General features: G+C 34.1%; 1 protein-coding gene and 1 pseudogene across 2 annotated transcripts; both read right to left on the bottom strand.

Moving 5' to 3' along the window:
- Nucleotides 1–276: 276 nt before the first annotated feature.
- On the bottom strand, nt 277–4,244 carry LOC112771906 (calcium-transporting ATPase 9, plasma membrane-type-like). 2 transcript variants are annotated; one of them, XM_025816749.3, is made up of 6 exons: nt 3,339–4,244; nt 3,143–3,259; nt 2,997–3,036; nt 2,772–2,896; nt 2,524–2,655; nt 277–2,420 (listed from the first exon to the last, which is right to left on the bottom strand). In XM_025816749.3, exons 1-6 carry the CDS (start codon nt 3,537–3,539, stop codon nt 2,319–2,321), a joined length of 717 nt encoding a protein of 238 aa, XP_025672534.2. In that variant the 5' UTR covers nt 3,540–4,244; the 3' UTR covers nt 277–2,318. The 2 variants fall into 2 exon arrangements, with proteins under 2 accessions (XP_025672534.2, XP_072081731.1); XM_072225630.1 differs by lacking the exon at nt 277–2,420 and having other exon boundaries at nt 2,746–2,896; nt 3,339–4,210.
- LOC112771904 (protein ENDOPLASMIC RETICULUM-ARRESTED PEN3-like) lies at nt 461–1,896 on the bottom strand (annotated as a pseudogene).
- Nucleotides 4,245–17,127: the final 12,883 nt, after the last annotated feature.

The raw sequence follows: 17,127 nt of genomic DNA, 5'->3' as shown, positions 1-17,127 counted from the left end.
CTAAAATATACTCACATAATTAGCAACTATTAGTAAATCAGATTGAAGATATCCAAACGGCACTATACCAAGATCATAGTTTCACAACCAAGTCCAAGACACTTCTTGATATGAAAATGTTCAAGCTATTAGAGTAAAGAACTACTTTCTATGGCTAATAACACAGTTTTCATGAAAGAAGAAGAACCTTGCATAAAAAAATGGAAACCCCTAGCAAAGAACCTGACAAAACACGATGACTAATGAGTAATAACAAAATCACAACCAACAATATACTGTAAGGGAAATTGCATCTTATTATAAATTATTCAAGTGTATACAGCTGAAAATATCAAGGCTATAACTAACTAAACAGTTTCTCATTGAATCATCAGAAGGAAAAAAATATATGAATCTTACAAAACAAGAAACTCCTACCTAAAATGTTGAGAAAGAAAGGCCCCTAATCCATGGGGAGGGGTCATGAAACAGGAACAGCTCCAGAAGTATGAGAACTCTCCCACACTTCAATACCTTCAACACCTTCCCTACTAACAAACAACCTATCCCCACCACCTTCAATCTTCTTTATATCCCCTCTCTCTGAATCACCCCTCTTATCCACGAAGTTCCTCCGAAACAACCCTTCACGCCCGCTTTCACCTTCGATGCTGCCACCATGGGCTTGAACCCTTGACCAAACCTCCAAGCTTCCACCTCTTCCAACAAACACTTGCCCCCAACAACAATGCATCAACAAATTATTCACTTCACCACCATAATTTACCATGCTAGGGTTCTTCTCCTCCAAATAAACCCAAGGATCATCCCCAAACGCCTCATGTCAGCCATACCCAAATCCCCAGACTTAGAACACAGCTTGAAAATCGATAACCCTTCCGCGTCAACATCCACGTCAGCAAATGAGTCTCCGAACCTGCTACTCCGACCCGCACCAGGCTCGTTTGTCTCCCAAACCACGTCTCCGGACCTGGGGTCCCAAATCCGTATGTAACCGGAGTAGCCGAACGCGCCGCTCGTGATGGCGGTTCCGACGAGAACTCCGGTTGCCGGAACAAACGTCAGCTTCGACGGAACCATGTGCTTTGCCTGGTTCCCCGATTGGCGCCCTAACTGCGATACAATCTGGATCCTCTCTTTGTCGATCTCGAGAACAATGTTCTCGCGGTGAGGACAATCGAACGAGGCGAACACGGAGGTTTCCGAGGCGGTTATGGCGTTAACGCGAGCCTTGAATATGCGAGGATCTGAAGGATCGGTCCAGTGTACGGATCCAACGTGGCGGCTGCTTGAGAAGTCGTAGAAATGAAGTCCGGCATCGGATTCCGATCCGACGGCAGCGATCTCCGTCCATACGCGGCAGATGGAGTCGATCTCGTCGAGGTGAGTACGGAGAGTGCCGGTGTGGGCGAGGCTCCAGTCATAGCTGGAGATCTGGCCGCCGTGGGCGATCCAGACCGCGCCGTTGTCGGCGACGGCAAAGGTGGAAGGGAGACCCTCGGAGGCGGGACTGATGGACTTGACGATGGAAGCATCGATGCCGGAGAAGGGCGGGGGAGCGGCAGCAGAGCGGAAGTGGGAGTCTATGCCGTAAAAGGCGGCCTCGTCAGCAAGCTCCTGTGTGGAGAAGCGGCGGGCGGCGGAGGGGATCTGATTGGTGCGCAGGAGGGAGAGGAGGACGGAGAAGATTTCGGGGTCCCGGTCTATGAAAACCGGGTTGGGGTCGTTGGCGGGGCGGTTCGAGAGGACGAAGAGGAGGGAGTCTGGACCGGCGGACCGGATGGTCGAGAGGGTTGTCTCGAAGAGCTTGCCGCCGACGTTGAGCTTGATGCGTTCGCTGGTGGCTTGGGACTCTGATGCCGCCGCAGAGGCTTGGGAACTGCCCTCTGCCTCCATTGTTGACTGGTGATGACTATGTCTATCAGCTGATGCTTCTCCCTATCTTAGTTTTGGACTTTTGGTCATTTTCGGTTTTCTTTTTTAACTATTAAGGAACGTAAAAAATGAACCTCGAAATGAGTAATTTTTTTTTATTCAAATAATTTTATATCTAAATTTATCTAAAAGGATAAAGGGAATACCTCTTTTCTCAGTGAAATTAAGAAAGAGAATTAAAATTTGGACAAGAATATTTTAGTTTAGTGATTACAATTAACGCGTATTACATGACAGCACTAGAGGTATTTTATTCAGTTAGATGATACATGGAACCGCATGTGCATGTATGTTACCTAATTCATCACATAATCAAGCTGTATAGCGCATTAGTGCTCGAATAAATGTTTGTTGTGAATGATGAGAATTAGAAAATAAGAGTGTTATTCACACACCTCTGTTTTTATTCCAAGTGCCAATGATACCACAGCTGCTATAATCAATATTATAAGCGTCAGATCTTGCCAAGATTCCCAAAGAAACCTCTGTAAAACAACCACTGTTAAACTAGCAACTACTTCGTTAACTGCAATTTTTATCTTTAATTTCCTGAAAAGAAAAGATGGTATAAAAAAGAATAGAAAGTACCCAGAAACTTCTGCCCTTTTTCCGAGGATATGTATTAGTTCCAAATGCTATTTTCCTTTTTGATAGATCAATATCACTTCCACTAATGCCTTTCTCCGGATTTGATTTTAGTATATCCGCTAAGCCCCTAACCTGATGAATAAGATGTCGTATGTATATGTGTGTGTTAGCAAATAAAGCACAAGGCTTCAAGCCATCAATTTAACGTAGTGCACAACATACAAAAGGTTGTATTGAAGTAGACTTGCCCCTCCATAGTGTTGCAAAGCAAGAACGTTCTGATCCTTAAACATCGAAACTAGTTGTTCGAGTCCAACTGCATAGTCACCATCAGGAGTTGGGGCTGCCAGGGATGGCGCTGCTGTATTTGTCACTGGATGTCGTATGATACAAGTTTAATTTTAGGCATGCATACGTACGGAGGGAATAGTAATAAGAGAAAAATTTAATTCAATGGACAAGTACGTACGTACCTAGTTCCCGTTCCCCAGCCAATCTGAAAAGCAAAGCTGCCTAATATAATAAAGCAAGTAATCGTGGTTGATTAGTAGAAGAGAAGCGTGGGAAATAAACCAAACTAATTGATTGATCAGGAGGGAACTTTAATGAGCTAGCTTACTCTTATGACTTGTGCATGGGCTCTAATCATGCTTTTCTTTTGCTCTTTCTCCTCTTCCTTTTTCAAGTCCAAAGTATATCTAAAACGCCTGGAGGCATTCAGAACCAATGCTGCTTGCTGCAAATAATTAAATGATCAGTGAAACTTCCTTTCATCGTTGGAAAAGTAAATTGGATAAAATGTTGCGGGTGCTTACTCTCCAACGCTTGAGCGTCTGGAGCGGGACGTTCTTGGTGTGGATAACGTCAAAAGGATCATCGGGATCCACTAGTTCATCGTCTTCTTCTTCTTCGTTGTTCGAAGCGGGGTCCACGTGGTCATGGCGGCCGCCAGCGATGGTAACTGTGAGGAGGCCATTGGGAGAGGAGTTGGAACCCCGCGAGGTAGAGCGGGCCATGTTTGCCAAGGTCTTGGATCCAGACGTACAGATCGGTCAATAGTATATTGTGTATATATTTGTTCAGATTCAGATGACCACTTCGATCACTTCGCGCCAAAGGTGAATTAATCAATCAAAAGAGTGGATGGATATAATTAATTAATTAAGGTGGAGAAGATAGGAGCAAAAATGATGAGAATCAAAATGAAATTAAAAGAATTCATAAATCGATCAGCCAAGAGAGACCGAAGAAACTAGGTAGGTGGCTAGAAAAGGAAATAAAAATGTTAATGAATAAGATAATTAAACCGCAAAGTAAAGAGATAGGTCTCCATGATCGTCTGGATGGATGCAGGCATTGCATATGGATGATGCATGATGGAAGCCTTGTTGGCTCATGGCTCTGCTGCTATTTGGCTATTGTTGGGCAATGCTATTATTGCTAGCTAGCTGGAAATTCCTCCCATCCCCAACAAACCATCATCCTATTCATTTAATTCATTAATTCTCCTATTTCTTCCCTTTCCCCATTCAATTCTATTCTATTCTCTCTTCGTTTCCTATTTCCTTTTTTCTTTCCTAATTCTATATTTAGATCATCATAATTCAAGCCACACGTGTACGCACGCTACCTTGTGCTCTCTATCCTCTAAATCTTTTTCTCAAATTAGTCTGTTATGTGCATCAGCAGAAAAAAGCAGCAGACCAAGAATTGAGCAACCCATATCATCAATTTCCATTAGCTCTGCTTATTTTATTATCAACTACTTAATCATGTCACAATTCAATTTACTTGATGAGTTAGGAAAGTTGGCCCGTTAAATCAAACTACTATTAATATGCTAAGCTACTTTCAAACCATTAATTAAACTACTATTAATAAATTTTATTTATTAATATTATTATTATCGATTATCAGTTAAAAAGGAGCGACTCTTTTTCCCTTTAATCCCATGGAGGCTTCTTGCAAGGTCTGCAAGGACAACCTCCTTGCTCATGCGTACCCCTCACAGTGGATCACTGGCCCAGTGGCCCCTGGTAAGTCCTGTTCGGTGAAACCAACGTTTTCTTAGCTTGTTCTGTCGATAAAGTTGTGAAAAAGCAAATACATATAAAGTTAAGGAGGGGGGAAATTTTTTAAAATGAAAATATTGGTTGGAAAAAGGTTAGTTATTAGTTTTTTCCGTTTATCTTGGTACTTCAGTAAATGTATTTTATTGGATAAAATAAAATTCAAATTACTACTACACATATAAATTTTTTTTGGCATACAAGTCATACAAATTAACCCTAACCCAACAAAATCAACTTACATAATACGAGCGTGAGAATTACGTTATTCTTTTTTGTATCTCACGTCCTTCTCCTCCTCTTTCTTCTTCTTTGCATTTCTCCTCTTTTTTCTTTAAGTATTTCATCTTTTAAGTAAAACACTTAAATAAACCAGGGAGTCACCAATATTACTCAATAATCCCAAAATAAAAAGCATTACGTAGATGTTCCAATGCATATATTTATGTAAATCGAATTGATTTAATTCAAATTACACATTCCGATACTAAATCGAATCAATTTGATTCAAATTAATAGGGTTATTAGTAAATCGAAGTTATTTGATTCGATTTAATATATAGTAAATCGAATTAGCTTAATTCGATTTAGTATTGATACAGATTATTGACATTTACTATTTATATTAACTTTAAAACATCAATGTCAATAAAAAAATCTATATTTTTATAAACTTATAAATTTAAAATAGAAGAATAAACGATTTTAAAAATTCACTAAAAATCATTCTTTAACTCATTAGCATCTAAACAATCATTACCGAACTTTTGATGTTGAAAAAGTTAATATAAAATATAGCCCTCTAAGGTGGCACAGGTAGGGGTGGCAAGCAGGGAAGCCCGTCCTGCCTTACTCCACCCCGCCAGAAAGGGCGGGCTGGCTCGCCCCGCCCCGCCTAGTGAGGCGATCCCAAAATCCTAGCCCGCCCCGCCTAACGGCGGGCTGGCGAGCTATGCCCGCCAAATAACCTTTTTTCTTTTTATTTTTTATTTTTAACTATTAAATAATATATATAAATGCATAAAAAATCTCTCCTATTTTTTACTTTTAACTATTATAATTTCTAAAAGTATAAACAAATTATAATTTTTATATTCACAAACATTAAAGTCTTTGTAATTATAAATATATAATAAATATAATTATAAACCAAGTTTTCATCCAAAACATAATTATAAATATTGTTCCCAAAGCAAAATAAACATAATCCAAAACATAATAATAAATATTGTCTCTAAAACAAAATAAATATAATCCAAAATACTCAATTTTCATCTTCATTCTCTTGTAAGTTGGGTTGGGAGAAGTTGGGTTTTGGTAAAAAAATTGTAAAAATACCCTTTGCTAAAAAAATTCTAAGCCCGGCGGGGAAGCCCGCCCCGCCAAAGCCCGCGGTTTAAGCGGTACGGGTTAGGTAGGCTTTTACTATTTGGCGGTCCCAATTTTCCAGCCCAGTCCGCCTTTTTTGGCGGGTTACGCGAGCCGGCTAGGCCTGTTTGCAACCCCTAGGTACAGGGGTTAAAACTTAAATTTTTTTCAAAATCAGAAATAACAGATAGTTATACAATATAAAAAGACTAACTATATTTATACAATATGTAATTTAAAACTTTAAATATATTTTTTTAAAAATTTAAATATATTTATACAATATGTAAATTTAAAACTTTAAATTTACATATTGTATAAATATATTTAAATTTTGAGAAATAATACATTTAAAATTTTAAATTACATATTGTATAAATATAGTTAGTCTTTTTATATTGTATAACTATCTGTTATTTCTGATTTTGAAAAAAATTCAAGTTTTAACTCCTATGCCACTTGGGAGGGCTATACTTTATATTAACTTTTTCAACATAAAAAATCTTGATAATAATTCTTTAGATGATAAATTAATCAAATAAAGAATGATTTTTAGTGAATTTTTAGAAATCGTTTATTGTTCCATTTTAAATTTATAAGTTTATAAAAATATAGATTTTTTAGAATTTGAACAAAAACACAAAAATTAGATTTCTATTCTTATTCGTTTTAATTTTGTTGATATTTTATTTAAATTCAAATGGGGGTATTTCTTTATTGACATTTATATTTTAAAGTTAATTAGTAAATGTCAATAATCTATATCACCGATAAATCGAATTAAGCTAATTTGATTTATTATATATGAGTTGTTCAATGATAAATCGAATCAACTAGATTCAATTTATGTAAATCGAATCAACTAGATTCGATTTACTACTCATACAATATATTTCGAATATCAATCATTGGTAATTCGAATCATATAACTTCGATTTACCAATAACCCTACTAATTCGAATCAAATTGATTCGGTTTAGTACCAGAATATGTAATTCGAATTAAATTAATTTGATTTATATAGATATATATATATGCATTGGGATATCTACCTAAATTTTTTTATTTTGGGACTATTGAATAATATTGGTGGCTCATTGCTTTATTTAGGTATTTTACCCATTTTTTTATTACTGTTGTTGTTGCTGCATTTTTTTTCTCTTCTTCTTTCTATTAATTTTGCAACTTCGATTTACCAAGATGATGAAGTAGAAAAAGATGAAGAGGAGGAAGAGGAAGAGTTTTAAATTATGCAGAATTTATGAGTACAGGTACACCGAACATTCTTAAACAATACACTCAAATATTTTCGTGTTACACCCAAATTTGCTGCAAGTACAGAAAAATATTTTCTCTAGTGTTGTATTTTTTTCTTCTTCTTTTTCTTATTTCTTTCTTATTTTTTTAGTTGAATGAATGTAAGTTCATCATCTTTCAAGTAATTTTGTAGTATTATATGTTTTTTCTTTTTCTTTGTTTGATTTTTTGTTTTTATTACTGATAATAGAATAAAATAAGAAGAAACTCGAGAAGGTAAAATAAAAAAAAAAGATGAATAAAAAAAAGAAGAAAAAGAAGATGGTGATGATAATGAAAAAAAGAAAAAGAAGCAGAAGATAAGCAGGAGGGAGAATAAGAGTTTTGAATTATGCAGAACGTATCAGCATACATCATTGAAAATTCTTAAAAAATACACTCAAATATCTTCGTGTTACACCCAAATATCTTCGTGTTACACCCAAAATATCTTCGTGTTACACCCAAATTTGCTGCAAATACATAAAAATATTTCTTCTGATGCTTTATTTTTGTCTTTTTATTTTCTTTTTTTCTTATTTCTTCTTTTTTTGTTTGATTTTTTTTTTTGTTTTTATTCTTATTAAGAAAGTAAAATAAGAAGAAACTTGAGAAGATAAAAAATAAAAAAAAGATGAATAAAAAAAGAAGAAGATGATGATGATAATGATGATGATGATAAAAAAGAAGAAGACGAAGTAGCAAAAGATGAGGAGGAGGAAGGGGAAGAGTTTTAAATTATGCAAAATTTATTAGCACACATACACCGAAAACTTTTAAACAATATACTCAAATATTTTCGTATTACACCCAAATTTGCTACTAATAATACAAAAAAATATTTTTTAAATGTAGATTTTTACATTACATTCAATTCAAACCATCAACGATGAACAACAATTTTCACAACAAAAATATTATTCACCTACAGAATCATATACTACTAATAAAAACATTAACTAAAATTGAATCACACCTGAGCCACTTGATTGGATTCAAAACAATAATAAATTTCGTTCTGGTTTAATTGACAATCTGAACTTGAATTATTCATTATCTTCAACAACGATATAACTGATAATAGAGGAGAATGAGGAAAAAGAATGAGAAGAAGAAATTCCTATGAAAAAAAATGAGAGGGAGGAGGAGGTGGTGTTAGTGACGACAATAACGAAAGATAGAAGAATAAAGAAGAGAAAAAAGGTGCACGTATGAATATAAATTACTTGTATAAACTTATATAAAAAAATGACTTGTATGACCATAACATTTTAATTTTAAAACCTTACTATATATATAATTATAATGATAAAGTAAAATATAAACTAGTGTATTACCGTGCAATAATATATATAAATAGTTATTTTTTATTTATGTTCTAAATATTAAAAAAAAATATTTCCATCGACATATTTAACTTATATAAATTATGTTCATAATAATGAATAAATTTTTTTATCATTTATGCAAATACTAAACAACAGTGTATAATAAACAAATTCACAAAATATTTGGATTAAATAAAAAAAATAAAATATTATTTTTGTCCTTAATATTTGGACTAAATTTTAATAATTTGATCCTTAACGTTTAAAACATTTTATTTCTATTCTAAAAAGTTTTAAACATGTTCAATATAGTCCTACTGTTAAATTTGATACTAATAGTTAGCCGAATGAGTGATGCAAACCTTAATAACATTACTACTAAGTTATATATTCTTTCATGTGTTAGAAAAATATAACCAAAACCTTTTTATAATACTTCTTCTCCTTAATTTTCTTTTTGTACAAAATTCTAAGTCCTAACAATTAATAATCAATGTTTTAAAATCAAAGAAAAAATTTTATACAAGTAATAATTGGTGAATTGATTTTACTTACATGCTAAAATCAAATGCTATTAGCTTTTCAATATACAAATTATTTGTATCAAATTTAATGTATGGTAGAACAAAATTGAATCCGCTTAAAACTTTTTTAAAATTGGATTAGGACGTTTGAAAGTTTTTAAAATTGAAATATGACGTTTAAAATGTTAGACAAAATTAGTATTCGACTCAAACATTTAAAATTAACTTTTTTTCTTTCAAAAACACATTTTCCTTTCTATTATTATTATCTCCTTTCTCCTATTATTATCACTCTGAAATCACTATACTATGATTGTTTACGGTGTAGCTTAGATCGATTTTATTACTACTTGAATTTGATCGGTTTAATTTTATTTTTAAATTATGATTAAGATTGTTTGATGATCAAATTTTTGTGTGGTATTGAATTTTACAATAAATTCTCGTTGCAAGTATAGTTTCTAAACCAACAATAATCCTTTCGTACAAAAATTTGTTTGTCATAAGTAACAAACCCCCAATAATTCAAATAACCGAAGTATTTAAACCTCGAGTTATCTCTCAAAGGAATTGCAGGGAAGTATTCTTGTTATTGGTTATGAATTGTATATTTTGGGGTTTTGGATTAAGAAACAAGAAAGGTAAATTGCAAAGGGAACAAACTAACAACTATAAAAGCTCTTGGCAAGGAATGAGAATTGGAAGTCCTATCCTTATTATCGTCCTCAATAGTGATGAGAATTGTTCATTGCTCCCACTTAGTTAACCCTCTAATTATGAAGGAAAGTCAAGTTGACGAATCAATTTGATTCCTCAAGTCCTAGTCAACTCCTAAGGAAAGACTAGCTTTAGTGGAATTCAAATCAATTAGCAACTTTCAATTATCAATCAACAAAGGAGTTTGATAACTCAAGTGTCACCAATTACTCAACTAAAGCCAAGAGGGAAAAAATCTACTCTAACATCCTTCCAAGCATTTTATCAAACACTTGGAAGGCATAAAGTAAAAGCATAGAAAAGTAATAGGATAACATTAAATCTAAACAACCACTTGCAAATATAAATGAGAACAAATGAAGGAAGAAGCAATAAACATAAAAGACCTCAAATTGCATTAATATGGAAATTGAATCTAACATGGAATATTCATAAACTAGATTGTCAACATAAAGTAATCAACAAGGAAAATAAATAAACTAGAATGCTAGAACAAATAAAAGTAGAAGATAAACTAAATTAAAGGAATATTGAACCTGGATTTGAGAAGAAATAAACCCAAAACTAAGAGAAACCTTAAACCTAGAGAGAGGAGAGAGCCTCTCTCTCTAGAAACTACATCTAAAATCTAAACTTATGAAAAGTGAATAATGATTGAATGATCTCATTCTGCTCCACTCTGCAGCCTCTAATAAATGTTTTTGGGCTTGAAACTGGGCCAAAAATATCTCAGAAATCGCCCCCAACAATTTCTGATACGTACAACACGTGGCCCCGTCACACGTACGCGTCGTCCACGCGCACGCGTTGCTTGTTTGCTACACTATCCAGGCGTACGCGTCATGCACGCGTACGCGTCGCCTAACAGCAAGGCAACTATGACAAATTTTATATCATTTTGAAACCCCAGATGTTAGCTTTCCAACGTAACTGGAACCGCCTCATTTGGATCTCTGTAGCTCAAGTTATAGTCAATTAAGTACGAAGAGGTCAGGTTTGACAACTTTGCAATTCCTTCAATTTCTTGTATTCCTTCCACTTTTGCATGCTTCTTTTCCATCCTTTAAGTCATTCATGTCCTATAAACCCTGAAAATACTTAACAGACATATCACGACATCGAATGATAATAAGAGAGGATTAAACATAGCAAATTTAATGCCAAAGAAGCATGTTTTCAATCATAGCACAAAATTAGGAAGGAAAGTGTAAAACATACGAATTCTGTGAATAAATGTGAGAATAGTGGATAAAATTCACTCAATTAAACACAAAATGTACCACAAAATAGTGGTGTATCATTGTTCAAATAAAAATCAATCCAAACAAAATTGTTCATCCAATTCAATCTAAATAAAAAACCAATTAAAATCGCACTAATTTAGATTAGATCGGATTCTATTTTCTACAAAACACGTGGATTGGATTAAAATTTAAATCCACTTTCTAAAATCAAACAAGTCTAATCAAAACTGCAAAATGTGATACAATATTAAAATTTAAATTTTTCATATAATATATTTAATTTGTTATATATTTTTATTTTATTGCATATTATATTATTGTTTAGAAAAATATTTATGAATATAAAATGAGATTCATTCACTTATTTGTCATGCCAACTTAAAGTTATTTCTATTTTTAATAATAAAATCTTAATTTTTTTTAAATTGAATAAATTGAATTGATTCAAACCGCAATAGTTTAGATTGGATTAGATCAAGTTTAAAAATAAAAAATTCAACTGATCTAATTCAAAGTATAATAAATTATATATTTCGAATTGGATTAATATTTCTCCAAAACTAATTCGAATTGCATGGTGAACACTCCTAATTATAACTACTACCATTTTTCCATTTTAACCATTATCTAAAAAGAAATCATAATAGACGAAAAAATATCATTAAAAATTAATTTGATCAAAGAATGAAAATTAGAATGCATGCTATAGTGCATTCATTGTGTGCGATATAGTTGGGACCATTATATAACAACACATGCAGCACAAGCACGTTCTGCAGTCATTTTTCAAATTTTTACTATTTGGATAGAGTGAACCCAAAAAAAGAAGGAAGAAAAAAGAAAAAAGAAGAGAGGAGAAAAGAACAAAAAAGATTGGTGCAATAACTCAAGAGTAATAATGATATCAGCCGTTTGAATGAAGACATACAATTTGTAGGTTACATTGATGATGATTAGGTTATTAGAACTTAATTTTTTTTAATTACGTTATAATTGTTAGTTGGTTAGATAATTGTGATAAATTTAGGATAATTCTAATATATTAGGGAATATATATTTATAAATATATAGATTAGGGAGATTTTTATATTTAAGGTAGAAATTGTTAGATTTAGACTATACGTTATAAATTAGTATAAAATAAGATAAATATTGAGTTAGTATATTTTTAGAGATGCTTTACATAATAAGTGTCATTAGATAAAATTTAATATATAAATCTTTGTATTTTGGCTAATTGTTGTAGTATATCTAGGGATGCTTTAGGTAATAGGTATTATTGTTAGTCATTATATAAATTAAGGTTAATGTATGTCCAAATAACACATAGTCAGCAGGTCCTATTTTCGAGAAAAAATGGAGACTCGGGAGTAGAGGGTCCTCCTGATGTATTGATGCCTTACTTGGAGGAGGTTGGTTTCGCCTATGCTGCTCGAGATTTTTACTTCCACAACTCGCTCCTATCGGCCTTTGTCGAAAGATGACGTGTAGAGACCGATTTGTTCCACATGCCATGAGATGAATGTACTATCACCCCCTTTATGACATTGCTTATCACCTTGACTTGCGAACGCATGGGAAGCCTGTAGGAGGTTGCAGTCGTGACACGTGGGAGATGGTTGAAGAGGCACCAAGAGCGTTGCCACAACGTCAGGAGTCGAGCGAGGGTGTGTGGCAGGTTGAGTCTTTCACCATTAAGATGATGTGGTTGAAGGCTTGCTTGAGACAGATGTCTATTAACGCTGCACCAGATGTACTCCGACACATTATATTATTAACTTGATTGGTGGGCTGCTGATGACAAATAAGTCAAGTACCTTAGTACATGTTAGATGGATGCCACTCATTGCCAATTTCAAGAGATGCAGCAGGTAGTATTCCTGGGGTTTAGCTTTGCTTGCCTGAACCTATCACTCTGTGTATGGCTATCAATGTAAAAGTGGGTAACTTGGCCGGATGCATCCTACGTATGCTTTTTTAGATTCACCACAATTTTTCAAGTTGGTTCCCAACCCTTGGGATAGGAACATGGTGCAGTTTCCATTGGCTGCGAAGTATGTCTTTATTTTGTCGAATTTAATATGTGGTTTCTATTTTGTTATATTTGCAACTGAATATATTTTGTTTTGTATATGCAGGTTGGTTGGGTTGCCACAACAGCATAGAGATGACATGGACTAGCGGCTACTCCACTAGCAATAGCAGTAGCAAATCCAAAAATCTTATAAAGTGGGGGTCGAAAACAAAAAATTGAAAGTGCCATATTAAAATTGAAAGTTTTAGTAAAAAAATAATTGTATATTTTAAAATTGTTTTAACTAAAATTAATTTTAAAAGATTCATTTATATTATTTTTTGCGTAAAATGCTAATTTTTATCCTCGTTATAAAAGATATGGCATAAATAATATAAATTTGTTTCTCTAATATTTTTAATATATGTATTAAAAATAAATTAGTGAATATAATATATAAGATATATTCATATTAATAAATAATTTATTTAATATATTCTGATTTTAATATCATAACAAATATTAATCTAATTTAGTTTTATGTATATATTTTCTTATTACATTCAATTAAGAATTATCATAAAAATTAAAATATTTTTATATGATAATAGATGGAAGAATTACAAAAACAAACAAAAATTAGAAAGAACAAGAAAAGAATTTTATTGAATAAAATAAATTTAAAATGCATAAAATAGTATTTGAACCCATGTTTTGAAATACATTCTTTCAAGCATTAAACTAGTAGATATATTGTTAAAAGTTCTATACAACATATAATATATGTTTTTTAAGTTTCGAAAATTTGGGAGGGGGATGGCCTACGCTGTTCTTTCTAGTTCTGCATATGGGCGGTAGCAGTTGGACTTAGTCCCTTATAATAGGATATTTAAGTTTACATATAATATACTTAGTAAATTTTGTTTCCATATGCTCATATCTAAGCTGATTTAAATATACGTTTGTATGTTGTTATGCAGTTTCAGTGGACACCTTACTATGACACATAGGCACTGCAGGATATTATTCTTTAGTGGGTGCATAATGGCAAAGACCGAAGAGAGAGGCTAACACATATTGCAGTGGTCCCTTTGGTCTGTTTTCATTTCGTTGAGTTTGATCACTCAGTTCGAGTTATTCGACAGTTAGTAGTGCACAATATTTACCGAAGATGCCAGTAAATGTTGATTGGAGGACAAATGGTGGCTGATGGAGCTTGCAGTGTGGTACTCAGTATGGAGAGACTGTTTCGAGGCTTTGCTACAGGCGATGGTGTTACCAACGAAAGACCTACAACCTTCGTGACCGTATTTCACCTGGTGGTACAGGATGTGCCGCATGCGTTTCTTGTCATAACACGACGCTCACCTTCTCCATTTGTTGCCAGATGACGCTCCACTGGAGGTCTCCCAAGTTGTTGGCTTGTTGCTTCATCCATATGCTTCTGATCTTTGGCATATGCATAACCGTGCTCGAACAAGAGTGAGAGGGCGTAGACAACTTAGACATTGAGATGATCCTCAGTAGGAGAATGATGTAGAGTATCAAAGATAGGAGGATGTTCATGATGGTGATGGCATCAGGGACTCTGATCGAGATGATATTCCTAGGCACTCAGTCTTTGAGTTGGGGTCATCGAGTGGAGTTGGCCATCAGGCACATGCAGATGGGTCCGGTGGGCAGGGGATGCGACAGACCTTGAGATGAGTATAGGCAAGATATACGTCGTATGTCGTACCACATATGAGGAGATGGCTTGTATTGCTGCGTAGTATCATCACACCCGACCTGCAGGTAAACATGAGGTTTTCCCTACTGGTGTTTCAATACCCATTGTTCAACCGCATTTAGCAACCATGGAAGCTGGTTGTACGACTCTTTCTAATTTTTATAGATTTTAACATTGCATTTTGTTTCACCAACCAAACTTTCATGTACGACAGCTTAAATCTGTAGCTCTGCTCAACTATCCTTTGTAATACTCTAATAAAAATGAAAAGATTACCTAAATTGATGAATATGTCAACCAATTTTAGATTTGTTATAATAATAACATCATATACATGTAACAATTTTTCCTGAAAAATATGCAAAAATTTAAAAAAACAATCATCTTCTATTATGAAAAAGATCAATTTGCATATCAGGTTGCTATCGAGATTTGAATCATCTTGGGACATAGTTGGTGTCAAGTGTGTGTGCATAGCCTCATATTTATGAACCTCCCAATAACTAAGATTCTATCTATATGCAATTCAAATGCTCCACCGACAACCTACAACATAATGATCTACATCGACAATGATACTTCAAATAATCAAACTCAAGAATCTAATATTGTACACTTCGACAAATGCTGTAGTTCTTGACTGTAAGGTGAATGGACTCTCTGCTATAGAATCTATGGCCAACCCTTAGTTCCACGCTCTTATATGTGTTATAGTTGTCAGCTCCCCCCATACCAAAAGGCATCGGCTCCACTTGCATAGCATCCAGGTCCAATGTCAAATAATGGATTGGAAGTTGGGCTCAGGTACCAAGTGGTAACAATGGTGGCAATTTAAGCTGTGGGGAAGTAAAAGACCATAATTGAGTTTCTGGGACAAACTTTGTATCTTCATCGTGTCATTATCAAAATCAAATTGGACCCATTCCTCGTTTAACTCAAACTCTTCAAAAAACAAATCAGTTTCAGGTTTCGGAATTCAGAAAGAAGACTGAATTCTTATGGAGAATTCGGTTCTTCCCATATGACTAGGTCCTGCTGCACATGTTAGGACTGCACATGAGGAAGAAGAACTACTGTCAACCTCCGCAACTTAACACAAAGCTCCATCACTTGTTCAGTGACAAGCTTTCCATAGCAATCGAATAGAGCTCACATATGATCGTTATCCATTAGCCACAACAACCTTATATCGAATATTTCTCATGGCATCTAGTGAAATGCACCGATATCCAATTTTTTGAATATGCTTAATTCCAAGCATTCCAATCTTGAGTAAAATCAAACTTTCAAACTCTATCAACGAATGTAACCCAACTATACATGACAACAGAATTACAACATTCAAAATGTACACTGTAACACTCTAATTAGCCTAAGCCTTACCTTCGTCATAAAGCAAATGTTAATTAGAGGTTACGACAGTTCTAAGGTTATACATATATTATATAGAAGGAATTAATAATATCTAAAAACTCGATGAAGAATATAGCTCAAAACAGGATTTCAAAAGCGCAATACGTACTAACAAAACTACTGACTTAAAGCATAAGAAACATGTTTAGAATAACAAGACATCATAATATAGTAGTATAATATCATAAGACACTAGCCACGACTCGTGGAGTTTAAGCCAGCTAGCCATATATAGACCATGTATGAAACCAGATAGTAAAAACAGCTTATACAAATTTTGTTCTCTCAATACAAGCCTCTAGGCCAAAGCAAAATACAAAAGTGAGAGACATATTCAAATTACATCAAAGACTCAAAAGAAGTATCCGGATCCTCCGCTTCTGTCACAAACCAGATAACTCACCAAGGTGGGTTGCAACCTGCATTTGAAAAATACAACAGAAATATGGTATGTGAACCGGAGGTTCTCAGTATGGTAACAGTTCCCAGTGATGTAGGATATAAGACCCCGGGACGCTAAAGGCAATCCTAGACTCCATATCTGTCACAAGAATTCAAACTTAAAGCATACTAAACCAAAACAGCATAATATGTAATTCCTTAATACAACTTAAGCCGTATTACCATAACAGCGTAATCTATCTTAGGAAATTTCTACTCTAATCAAACACCGTTGTCCCACAGCCTTCACCAACCGATTCGCCATGCGATCCCGTCGCCACAACCTTCCGAACCTCCTCAGCTCCAGCAAAGCACAAGTATATACAATACAAGTAAAACACAAGTAGAGGCATATACAACAATTAATACAAGTAGCAATTAGACATGTTTAACAGATAGGGAGAAATAATATCAAGTCGGCAAAGCATACAAACAGGTAGAAAATGCATATGATGAATGCC

This window comes from Arachis hypogaea, chromosome 18 (genome assembly GCF_003086295.3).
Source record: "Arachis hypogaea cultivar Tifrunner chromosome 18, arahy.Tifrunner.gnm2.J5K5, whole genome shotgun sequence".
NCBI lineage: Eukaryota > Viridiplantae > Streptophyta > Magnoliopsida > Fabales > Fabaceae > Arachis > Arachis hypogaea.
Note: the sequence above shows the minus strand (reverse complement) of the source record. Positions and strands in the feature narration are given on the sequence as shown.